Consider the following 12,220-nt stretch of genomic DNA (forward strand, 5'->3'; position numbering starts at 1 on the left):
GTATGCGTTTAGGGAAGGAACAGCGGGGAAAATAAAAAGTTAAGAAGAAGTCTAATTTCAGAGCAAGCTCATATGACTTCTGCTGCTAAACAACAGTGCTCTCCCAGATGAGAGAATTGCATCTTTTGCAACTCCGCCTGTAGCTCAAATGCCTCTCCTCCTTTGTTTCTTCACGTTTGGGCCTGTCGCAGATTTAAACTTTTGCATTAATTTCAGGGAAGGAATGTATGCCAGTCATCTCTTTCTCATGTGCTGGAATAGCAAAGATTTTTGAGAAGGGAGGGGTTGAGTAGAGATGGAATCATAAGCTGTGTCAGGGAGAAGCTGGTGACAAGCCATCCAGCATTTCTGGCAAGCACACGACTTGACGTGAACTGGCGTATATGTGAAATATCTCTATTTGGTGACCGGTCGCTGGGAGGCTTGACTGAAGGGTTGCCTCTTGGTTTGAAGCACAGCATTAGTAGTGAAGCTAGATTTCCTTGGAGTCTTGGAGCACAGCTCCCTCGCCTATGCTGTGCCTCAGCTACTTATTTAAAATAGGGCAAATGCATTGATATTTCTCCATTGTCATTTCCATTTCAACAACAGAAACTGAATGTTCTGACTATTCCCTCTTCTTCTAAGCAGATCTGCTTTGGGATGCTGGAAGATACTGGTGAATGTGTCTTTGCAGTCATCCCTATGGCTGCTGCTGTCGTGACAGCTCAAGCAGTAGGTTCAGTTGTTGCCCTGTTGTCCTTGGCCAGAGGATGAGGCAGGTGACATAGCTTTTTCCTGCTCACACACATCGTGGCTCCCTCCGGAGAGTGCTTTCCTGTGTGACACAGACCCAGGTGCCATGAAGGGAAGTTCCCACTTGCAGGATGCGATGAGGAAGAGGAAGCTGAGCAGACTGGAGTCCCCCCTGTGTCTTGCTGCTCCATGCCCATGTACACCTACCAGCAAGAGTCATTTCCCCTGGCTGGTTGCAATGGTAAATTATGGATGCCTTATTGATTGTTTGGTGTTTTTAATGCTCTGCTGCTGGTGGATATACTGAGTGCTGCAGCATTCAATGCTCCTCTGTATGGTCTGGGACCTGCATATGCTGCCTAATTCCATCTAGAGGCTGCACTGCAATTGCCACAAATTAAGTGGAAAATGGATTAGTAAGGCACTGTAGACAGAATTATGGCTTCCAGGACTCAGTACCCCCTGAATCAGACATAAAAAGCTATATATTTTAATCACCGAAGAACCCGACAGAGATCAGCAGCTCTGTGAGGAGACTGTATTAATGGAGGTTGCTGCTGTGAGATGGTTGGGGGCAGAGACATTATGTTCTTCTCCAAATCATAATTACTCTTGAGATTTTCCTTTTGTTAACACTAAAATCTCTTCCTTGTCTCTGCCAAATATATTCTTGGTGGACTTAAAGGAGGGAAACAAGCAGTGCATTACAGAAGTTGTTTGGGCCATTGAAAAATGGACAGTAATTCTGGGTTGAACTGTTCTGTGGTGTCACAGCTGATACCTTACTAGAGCTGGGTCTTTGGAAACTGCACAGTTGTTTGCCCTCTGGATCCTTTCTGAGGTGCCTCAGATGGGGCACCCAGAATTACTTGTTGCTTTTGAAAACATATACATGAAACATGAAAACTCTAGTGTCTTAAAACATGAACTTCTAATACTCTTGAAATGTGCTCTGTAGATTAGCAAAGAACAGATACAAAAATCACTGCAGAGACTGACTTGACTTGGGAGAACTGTGTCTAGAGACAAGGATATTTCTCTTTCTCCTTCCATGACTCTTGTCTTTGGCCTGTCTGCTGCAATTAGGGTGGGGTTTTGATGGTGGTATTGGTTACTAGAGACTCCCATCTTTTCATCACTAGTTGATAAACTTGATAATCTGATAGTGGTTTCTGGGGTTTTGCGTTTCATGGCTAGATGATAAAATATGAGGTTCCTTATGTAAGGTTAATAAAGGCTTTTAGGGGTTAGACACTTGTGCCCAAGTGCCTCCTTTCCTAGGGAGTCTCTGTAGCCCTAGTGTTCATGCAGTGCCCAGTTGCTTATCTCTTGATTGCTTAAGCTGATGAATGAGTCTAGCAAGCACTTTTGAGGTTTGTGCTCAGAGAATCAGCATGTGCTATGGCTGGAAATGGAAATGATTCTGGGTAATAGTAGCTTTTTTTTTTTTCCTCTCCAGTTCCTTTTGGAGACCTCGCATTGTGCTCAGTTCTCAGAATCAGCATGGAGGACGGAGATGGGAGGGGTGGAGGGAGGAAGGGAGGAAGAGGCTTGCATTGATTTTGCTTCTCTTTTGGTGTGGCACCGAGCTGTGCAAGGGGGGAATGCAATCACCACTGCTGGGTCTGGAGGCTGCGAATCTGGCCCTTCCCTTTGCATCCACCACCTACTTCCAGTAGCTGAGCCAAGCCGCACATGCTCACAGAACGAGAGCCCTCTGGTGCGAGGTTGGCAGGAGGAGGAGGACATATAGGGATACCTTCTTCCCAGACCCTTCACAGGGAGCCGCTGGGTCTCCATCGGCACTGCAGCGCTTGGGGGACCTGACAGCTTCGTGTCAACATGTTTGGTTTGTGTGTGGTTTAACCGAGATCTGCTGGGACGGGAGGGTCAAGGTAGTGCAGACCTGGCTGTCACTTTTGCTGATGTTTTACTAGCACATTTCTGGAGCCTGCCAGGAGGAGGAAGTGGCAGCCCGTACAGTAGGCCACTTCCTGACCAGAGCTGGGCTCACTTCCTTTGCCATTTAAGTAAGCTATTCAGAGACAGCAATATCTCCCTCTGTCTAGTGTTTCCTGTGATTTCATAGGAAATTTCTCTTGCAGTGGCAGCTGCTGCCAATTTGTGTAGCCCTTTTCTCTGACCTCAATTAATTCTTTTTTATCTATTGCTGAGCAATGCTTAAAGTTTTCCATCAAGTTCTCACAATCCGGCCTCTGTGATGCTATTTCCTATTGCTGAGCAGGTCAGAATTACCACTGCCCTGTAATAAGTGCCTTCGAACTCATCACTTGCACCAGAAAAGCAGGGACCAGGGAGGAACTGTGGTATTCTAGAAACTGCTCAGTTGTGCTCTTCAGCTCCAATTACCATCTTTGAACACCCACCTCAGATTCACCATTAAGCAGGTATTATATGGTGCAGCCCTAGTACGGTGGGTCCTTTCCCAGGCTTGGCCTCTTCAGCTCAGCATTATTAATACTTGGGATCTCAGCTTGCTCCGTTTTGCTCCTTCAGTTTTCTGGGCTGTTTTGTTTTCACCTCCTGTTTCTTCATAGTCATTCCACATGGATGAAGGGAGGGTGCCTCTCGTAGGATAGCAGAGAGACTAAATATCAGTAGACTGTGAGCTGCTGCCAGATGTCATCCTCTTTCCCAGAGTGTCTGCTTGGCAGATGTTCTCTGAACCAGCTGGCTTCGGGGAGCGAGGGTGCCTTGAACTACAGGAGGGCATTTGCAGTGTCTTTGGTTCACAGTACGTAGCTGTGTTTCTCAGAGCTTCCCCATGGGGCCTTGGTGCCGCTGTGATGACTGCTGGTTCCCACAGCTGCATCCTTTTCCCACTGCATTTTGAGATCAGTAGGGCACTGACCCTCAGTGCATCAAATTGGGAGCAGGAATCTTCTTCCCATAATGACACTTGACTAATGCTCTGGATTTTCAATTTTCAAAGCCAATAATAGAACTGACATCATACGGGAAATCCCAGAACAGAAGTCCTTCTCTTTTTGCCCATTTGGGCAAAGTGCCTTATTTGGGCCTAACAGCAGTGGGTGATAAAGCTTGCATGCTTTTGGATTTCCCTGGAAAAGAGAAGTGAAGGGAGAGAAAGGACTGATACTTCTCTTTTTGTGTTAGTATCTAAATGCTAAAGCCTGGAGCCTTTAACTAGGAGTAAAGATGTTGAACCAAGGTCTCTTTCATGCCACCTCGGAGATCTATGCTGAGAGGAGCTCAGGGCTTGGTGGAGCAAGCAGGGAGAAGGGCTGGTTGCCAGCTGTGGTCTCCACGGGGCAAATCCAGAGACCGAGGGGAACGTGAGCTCGGAGAGCCTGTCCTGAGATAGCCACCACGGGGGTAGCTGGGCATGTGGTATACCCTGGCTGCTTCCTGCGTTCCCTGTCTCGTGAGGGACGGGAGCCAGCGGGGAATTTTGGAGTCAGGGATGAGAGCAGGTTTTGGCAGAGGCCCATCTTTTCCCCGTGCCGAGCTGCTGGCCCCTCTCAGAGGGGAGGCTGTTACCCGCACAAAGAGTCTCCTGTGATTCTGCTGCCGCTCACTGAACCAGATTGTGAAGCCTTTTGTTGAGCTTTTTCTTTTTTTTTCCTTGGGATGGTGTCAAAAGCTGACTTCTCTGGTCTGGATAATAGACGTGTCTGGTGCAGGCATGGATTAGGTCAGCTCTCACTTGCTAGATCGGGACGGAGGAATGCGCTTGTACTCGGGGCCCCCATTGCCCAGCCTGGGGGAATTCTGTTGATAAGAGGAGGGCGAACGTCCATCTCCCCCTTCCCATGGTTGCTGCTCACAGCCTGGTTCTGACTTCTTGTGCTGCTGTTGTGTGAGAGTGGAAGAGTTTGCTTCCCTCACCCGGCTATTTCATCACTTCGTCCCTCTCCTCCTTCGTGCTGGTGGAGTCTGCTCTTTGGCGTGCACCATCCCCATCATAAGTTGACGGACTTGCTTTCTCTTCTGCTGTCCTGGTATGTGCCATGCAAGCCCTAATGAAGGTTAATGGAAAACCAGAGCCTTAGAGTGGGCCACTGCAGCTTGACAAAACAAATCCCATAGTCCCCACCGGCTGCACAGGGCTTGCAAGATTAATTCCATGTCCCTTCAGGTTTATCATTATAGGGGGAATGCAGGACCTACATGTTTCCTACGTCATCCTGAAATTTCTCTCTCCACCAGGCCAGATTTAAATTAAAAAAAAAAAAAATCCCCCCACAAAAATACAAAGTTGAGAAGCTTTTCCACTTTATTGTGGAAAGCAGATGAAAAGAAGCAAGTGATGATGCACCTTGTTAGCTACCTGCACTTGGCTTGTTTTTGTTTTTGTTTTTTTTCTTTTTGTAGAGTTTTCTCTGAGTTTCATGGCCGTTAAGAATGGACAGGGCAGACTCGCAGCTTTTTAGACCTGGGGCCCTGCTCCTCCAGCAGACATGTCTGTCTGGCACTGGGCTGTCTGCACAATTAGCAACTCTTATTTGGGCAAAGCCCTTCCTGAAGCCTCTGCTTCCTGGGAATATTGCCGAGTTGGTGCATTCTTCCCTCTCCCTAGGATCGCCTGTAGCCCACAGCACTGATAATTAATTCAATTATGGTATTATCTTCTTAGCTTCCTGTTAATGAAGACACTATCTGCCAAAGCGTTAGCTGTTGATACACAGCTGCTTTTGAAGGGCTATCTCCCCTGGGTGGCCCAGACAGCGTTATCACCCAACCTGTTAATGGACAGCCGTGGGGAGAAGCGGGAACAAGCAGGTCGGAGAGGAGCCACCTCTGCACTGCATGACATGTATAAACCTTCAGCCAGGCCTAATTCCAGAAACGGGCACCATGCAGACATTTCTGGGTTAATAAGAAATATAGCTAATTGCTAACATAAGATAAATTGGTAATGGGAGAAATAATAGGATAAACTTGGCCCTCTGCCCTGTCCTGACTTGCTGTTGGGAGGAGCCCGGTTACACGTCTGCTACTCCTCCAGGGCATCTGCGCCACACTCCTAGCTTAGGTGGCCAGGGCCTGGGAGTCATGTAATAGTGCTCCAGTCTGACAATTATTGCAAAAAGTAATGTGCGAAAAGCCCGATTCAACACTTTGAGCTTCCTGTATAATAAAAACATGGCAAAATGCATCTACTTTAACTTTTTTTTTTTTTTAAGATTCTTTCACAGATATTTTTAGATAGCTCTGGAGAGGGAAAACAATAGGATTATTGTTTCTTTTGTTTCCTTCGTTTTTCTAACTGACCTGGCTGATTGCATTGCTGAGAACAAGACTGGCTCTTGGCCTCCTTGCTCTATCCTGTGCTTTGCACGGATAGCTGCTCTCAGAAGGGATCTGTGTCTGTCTGCTTCTCGTCTGTCTGTTCTTCCCCTCTGCCCCGGATCTTGGACGTCTGGGCAGTTTTCTCTTTGAGGAATGCAATGCGATCAGTCTTGTGCAGAGTTTGGATGGAAACCCTTGCTGCTGACATGATTTGTGGGAGTCTCCCCATGCTGACCTCCTTGGTTCCAAAATTTCTGGTCTGCTGCAGCACGTGCTTCCCCACCAGGGTCTTGCAGAAGGGTGCTCTCTGAAGAAACCTGCCCTGCCAGGGCTTGGCGCTGGCACGCTTTGGTTTCTGCAGTCCATCTTCTGATGTATGTCTGTGCATCCCTCCCCACTATCAACATCAGGGCTTGTGGGGTTGCTGCACGTTTTCCCATTGCCATGCCTTCTCCAGGGCTGGGTGCGCTCTCTGGATCCTGGCTCTGTAACAACCTGTGCTGAACCCCATCTTTCAAAATCAGCAGGGGCATGAGGGGCCAGAAAAGGTGCAGGGAGCCTCGAAACTTAGAAACCTGGTGACTTGGTTCCTCTGGGTGGCACCTCTCAGCTCCAAGTTCACTTTTTCCCATTGCTGTTAAATGCTTGTCCCTGCTGCAGCATTAGGTCATGTAGGGCTGTGATGAAAGAACCATCAGCCCGTGACCAAGCGACTGGATTTCTGCAAACGTGTGCTCTGGTATCTGCTAACACAAGCTGCCGGTCGTGCTTGGAGCTGGCTCTGGCCTTGTTTTCTTTGGAGTGGGTTTTTAGCTTTGCTTCAACCACAAGCTTATGTCTAGTAAGCGGATGAACTGGCATTTGCTGCTGCCTTCTCCAGCGCTGTGTGATGTGGCAGCCAGGCTGGATGTGCTCCCATGTGACCTGCCCCTCCAACTTGCTCCTTTCCCCACCCTTCTCCTCCTTCCCAGTATTGCTGGGGATACATTGGGCTGGGGAGGTGCCTGCTGCTCCCAGTGGAGGGGCAGCCTGGGTAGCAGAGAGGGTTGGCGCTCGCTTCCTCCTGCTCTGTGGAGCAGCTGCCACTGCAGGAGGCATTCAGTCAAAAAAAAAAGCAGGAAACGGGGAACTTCCCGGGCTGAAGTTCTGGCCTGGCTTGATGGGATCACATGGTTGGGAGCCCTGCAAAGGATGTCACTGATTTGGCAAGAGCCTTGTGTCCAGGCACGTGCGTTTGGGAGAAAACGCAGCTTGCACCGTTTGTGCCTTGGAGTCTCTTAGTACTCCCAGGAGCGAGAAATACTCAGCTCGTGTTCAAAAACGAGAGGAGGGAAAAGCTTCCAGTGACTCAAGTGTTGCGTTACTTAACGGTCATCAGATGTGCGGTATTTGTGACTTGTTTTGTTTTGCTCGTCCATCAGTCACAAGCTTTACCAAGCTCTTCCAAACAGGAAGACTGGGGTTAGAGTCATTTAGTCTCCTTCTGCATCCGTGGGGGCACAACAAGGCTGTTATGCAGGGTAACGGAGATCTTGTGTAATCCTCTATTTTTGCGGACCTGGGGAACAACAGGAGGGCTCTCCATGCCCAGAAGGTCCGGGGAAACGGTCCTGGCCACCGCAGCCCTGCAGTGACTCTGCCTCAAGGAAACTATTCCCCTCTCGGCCAGGCTCATTTTGTGGCTTCCAGTAACGTCAGAGCAATCTGCAGTTATTGCTGAGTCTAGATTCCTTCTCTTTGTTGCAAACTCTTCAAAATTTGTATTGAAAAGAAGCTGTAAACACGGTCTGCTTGTGCTTAGTATCATCCTGCTTTTTGAGATGTATTGTCTTCATTGTGAAGGGAGCATTTGAGAGCTGCTTTTGTTTTTTTTCCTGTTGTGTTTGCACATGTTGGGGGAGGTTTATATTTTTTCCTCAAAATATACTAGGAAAAATACCTCCTTCCTTCTCCTGCCCCCTCTCCCCTAAACCTCAAGTGTTTTATCCTGCTGCATTTTGAGATCGGAGAAGAAAAATGCGTGTGTTGCATGTGACAGAGCAAGGGTGCAGAAGGTCATATTGACAAAAAGGACTTAGCGTTATCATCACAACACTCGAAACAAGATTGTGCCTAGCAGTAAAGGAATCCACGGCCCTCGGCTAGCAGCAGAGGCCTCCTGTAAAAAGCAGGTGGAAAAATAGGTGCCAAAGAACATCACCTGTGAAAACCAGCGTGCCAAGTAGGGAGCTGGCCGGGAGGACCTGCCGTGCGGAGCGGGGGGACCCTGGAGCCCTGCCCTCCAGGAGGCTCCCTGCCGCGCAGGCAGCCCGGCTGTTTCATGGCCGAGCTGCTGGTACGCGGGAGCATGGCTTTTACAGCTGCCTGCTCAGGGGCGACCAGCCTTCGCCAGGCTGTGCAAGCCTGGCTTCAAATCCCTCTCGTGGAGCCGGAGCTGAATGAATGTCTTTCTCTCTGCAGTTGCATAGTTTTCACTATACTTTAAATATTAATTGTGTCAGAGGAGAGTGACTGTATAGACTTTGTAGGTGCTTAGGACACTTACTGGGGAGATTGTCTCCAGTGCTTCAATAAGTGCTTAATTATTTATACGGAGTGCAGTAGCTCCAATAGCAGAGGGCAAGACCCACTTCCAATACCCCGGGGGTCAAGGAGCTCTTCAAGTGATGGGAGGTAGGAGCTCAGACCCGTGTGCCAGAGAGGACGAGGAGTCTGAGTCTCCCTCCCCTTCCTTCCATGGGACGGAGTTACGGTGTTGTCAGATGCATGGGCATGTTCTTCCTCCTCCTCTTCAGCTCCATGTAAAGCGCAAAGCCCAGTCCAACTGGTGTTTTCTGGCAAAATCTAGCAAAGGTAATGCTGAAGACGTGGATCCTGCCAGGACTTAGGTGTTGAGCACCATGGATGCTGGAGGCCTAGATAGTTGTGTGCATGCCCTGAAGCGGCAGTGCAGACACCTAATGAGAGTGGGAGTTGATTAGCAGCTCTCTTTGCTGAGGGAAATGTTTTGATTCCAGCTGTGCTGATAGATAAAATTCCTTGCCTGAGGTCTTGTGTTTAGGAGAAGAGTCCTAAGAGAGCAGAGAGCACTGGAAAAGACTAGACTTACTGAGCGCAGTCCCCTGCAGTTGCATCAATCAGGGAATCGTTTGTTTAATGCTGAAGATCCCATAAAACACCCCCTCCAATCTTGTGTAGGCCAAAGTGTTCCCCAAACTTGAGGTATATCTTTTTGGTCTTTTGCAAGCAAACATGAGTGTGTGCTATGAGTCCAAGTTAGCCTGTAGTCCAGGAACTGTGTCAGTGTTGTGCTATGCTTGAGCTAATAAGCCTAAAATATGTGTTTTGGAGAAGTTTCCGAGTTCTAGTGGTTGAAGTGCATTGGGATGAAACCTAGTAGTTACAGAAATGCAGGTTACATTAACCGCCCATGCTGAACAAAATGATAGTTGTAAGCCCCATCAGTGATGAAAAATGACTTGGACCTTGAAAATAGAGGGAAGTGTGGAAACAATGGTAAAATCCCATGTTTCTGTAGCTGCTTTGGATGTGCAGCGTACTGCAGTGGGCTCCGCTATTCTCACAGTGCTGCAGGTCACTGTGACCTGACCAGCAGTGTTACATGCAAACCTCTGAGGACCGTACTGGTCTGGAGAACAGGCTTCTCCTCCTCCTGAGGAGAGTGGCCTTGTGTTGTGCAAGTTAATTATTGACTTTAATCACCTCTCTTGCATTTCTTTTTTTAGATGCAAATGCTGGACAAGTTTCCGATGGAAGGAGGTCAGAAGGACCCCAAGCAAAGGATCATCCCCTTTCTGCCAGGTAGGTGCAGTGGGCTCCAGCAAAGACCATGCTGGTTTTGGCATGGCAGTGGACTTTTTCCCAGTACATGTGTGCACACACCTGCTTTAGATCTTATGTCTTGAACCATTGGAGCATTAGCAAGTTAGCTGGTCTGCACTGTGCCCATTAAAACATTTATATTTGTTAGAAAAGTGCCCCATGAGTGTTTAAAACCCCTAGTTATTCCCTCTCCTTCCAGAAGGCACCAACGGGGGACTTCAGCTAAGCCATCCCACGTGCACAGCTTCTGTCAGTAATAACCCATGGGCAGACCAACTGTTTTCAGAATGAGCGTGGCCAGCATAGCACAGGGCTGCGGATGGTGTGGAGGCTCCCCAGGAACTGTTCGTGTGCTGTTTTTCCTGCCGTGTGCGACTCAGCTATCCAGAGAGAAGGAAATAACAGTTGAATTCTAAATGTTAAATGAAGCTGATTGACAGCCATGCCTTCTTCCTGTAATGTTTGGGACCAGTTGCTCCAAGACAGGATTTATGTGGTGTGACGCATGCCCTGCTGCAGCCCAACATGCAGCTGGGCATTTCTGCGTCCCTAGTAACAAATGTAATGATCCATTTCAAACTTTGTGAGGGCTGGGGATTGCTTGTGGCTGCCCTTTCATGCTGCTGTTAAGGGAGGGGGGAAAAAAAAACACCCAATATGCCTTGCAAAAATACCCAGCTGGAGGGGACCCTGATAGTCTTTCATGCACCCATAACTAATGTATTTGACCGCAAATTTGTCTTTATCCCCACCCCCAAGTAGCTAATGGGTGTATTTAGAAATGTCATGGTACCATAATCACTTCCAGTGACTGTCAAGTCCATTTAATGTAGCCCTGTGGACTGTGTTCTGCTTCCTGGCATTTCTAGAAACATAAAGATGTTTAGTGGGGTTTACTTTTCTCTGGCTGGCATGAAGAAAATAATTTACACCCCTTTACAAGCAAGAGCAATCTTGTCTGGATTCCCCATAGAGGTATTTCTGATTCTGTCTTATCCCTGGATTGTAACATCAGTAAAACCAAAGCACACCTGACATTAATACAGAGGAGAAGCCATTGCTGTCCTATTTTTCCTGCCAGCAAGGAGTGGGAAGGAAAAGTGGAAGCCAAATTGGCAAAGGGTATAACTTGGAAAAATTGGAATTACAGTTTGGCTGTGCTGCATTTGCGAAGAATTCCCACCAAAATGCTGATGTTCTTGGAAGGCAGTGATTTGGCTCAGGTAGCCTGTCCTGAACACTGCTTCTTGCATCAATATTTGTTTCTTCTTCTTTCTTTTGAAATAGTTCCCCTTTGTTAAGTGGCATGTCACTGGGATTTCCATTGGAGGAGAAAGGGGGTTGTAGTTGCTGGGAAATAAAGGCTGAGTCTTGTGTCCTAAAGCAGTTTTGGGATGTTAGGATGGCAATCCTCTGTAGGAGCTTGCTTACTGGTGTGTGTACTGTGTAGAGACTTTTGCCCTTTTGCTCTAGTCCCCTTTCTGCAATAGGATTAAATAATACAGTTTTCAGAGGTCGCAAATTGACTTCGAAAGCTGCTAGAACATGCTTCTACCAGCAATTTTTCTTGACATTTCATTTCTGGATTAGCTTGCAATAGCTGAAAAGAGAGATAGCACTGCTATGGCGGCTTTGCCACTTTTACTTCCTGGTGCAAGCACAGAGTAAGGGGTAGTTGTAATGAGATGATCTAGGCATGGGACTATGGCCTACCTCTGGGCAGGAGGTACTCACCAGATAGATATAGTCTTGAATCTGCCTGACCTCATGGGGCAGCTTCAGAAGCAGTCCTTCGACCTCTTGCTTCCAGGAAGTTGTGTTGTGAAGAAGTGGGAATTGTTTTGCCTTTGCTGTTCGTTGTGGAGTGGTGAGGAGATGGTGGCTTTCTCATGAGCTTGGTGGTGAGCCATCTAGCCTTACCTAGTGAGATGGCTTGCAAGCTGTGTCTGCCTCTGAAAGAGGACTTTACTTGGGAGTAGGAGAAGGCTCTTTTAATAGTTACTGGCAATGCTAGAGGATGTGGAAAACAGTATGGTTCCTTTCTGGATCAGTTCTTGGCCTTCCCAGTTCAGGATGACAATGGACTTTTTTACTTTACAACTGAACCCCAAACTTTGGCTGTCTCTGTCCAGGTGTGCCATCAGAAAGAGCTCAGTGCAAACAGGCCAAGGTCTTCCTCTGCAAATTGTGCATGGGGTACACTTAGACTTGCTAGGTCGGTGATGAGGTTCAGCTTCTGTGAGTACTGTAGTTTGTTCCCAATCCCCATTTTAGCAATATTTTTAGCATCTGAATTTCATTACTAGTGCAGATTTGGCTCCAGTGGGCTTACTGAAAATATGCTGCTTTCTGGGAAGCCAGTTCTATG

General features: G+C 47.8%; 1 protein-coding gene across 1 annotated transcript in view; it reads left to right on the forward strand.

The window, feature by feature from the left end:
• SH3PXD2B (SH3 and PX domains 2B) overlaps nucleotides 1–12,220 on the forward strand; it is an 89,240-nt gene that overhangs the window by 32,353 nt on the left and 44,667 nt on the right. The window contains exon 3 of the mRNA XM_026063550.1: nucleotides 9,756–9,831. Coding sequence (XP_025919335.1) covers nucleotides 9,756–9,831 — 76 coding nt within the window. The remainder of the gene's footprint in view (nucleotides 1–9,755; nucleotides 9,832–12,220) is intronic.

Source organism: Apteryx rowi, unplaced genomic scaffold (genome assembly GCF_003343035.1).
Source record: "Apteryx rowi isolate R43461 unplaced genomic scaffold, aptRow1 scaffold_2, whole genome shotgun sequence".
In the NCBI taxonomy this organism is placed as follows: domain Eukaryota; kingdom Metazoa; phylum Chordata; class Aves; order Apterygiformes; family Apterygidae; genus Apteryx; species Apteryx rowi.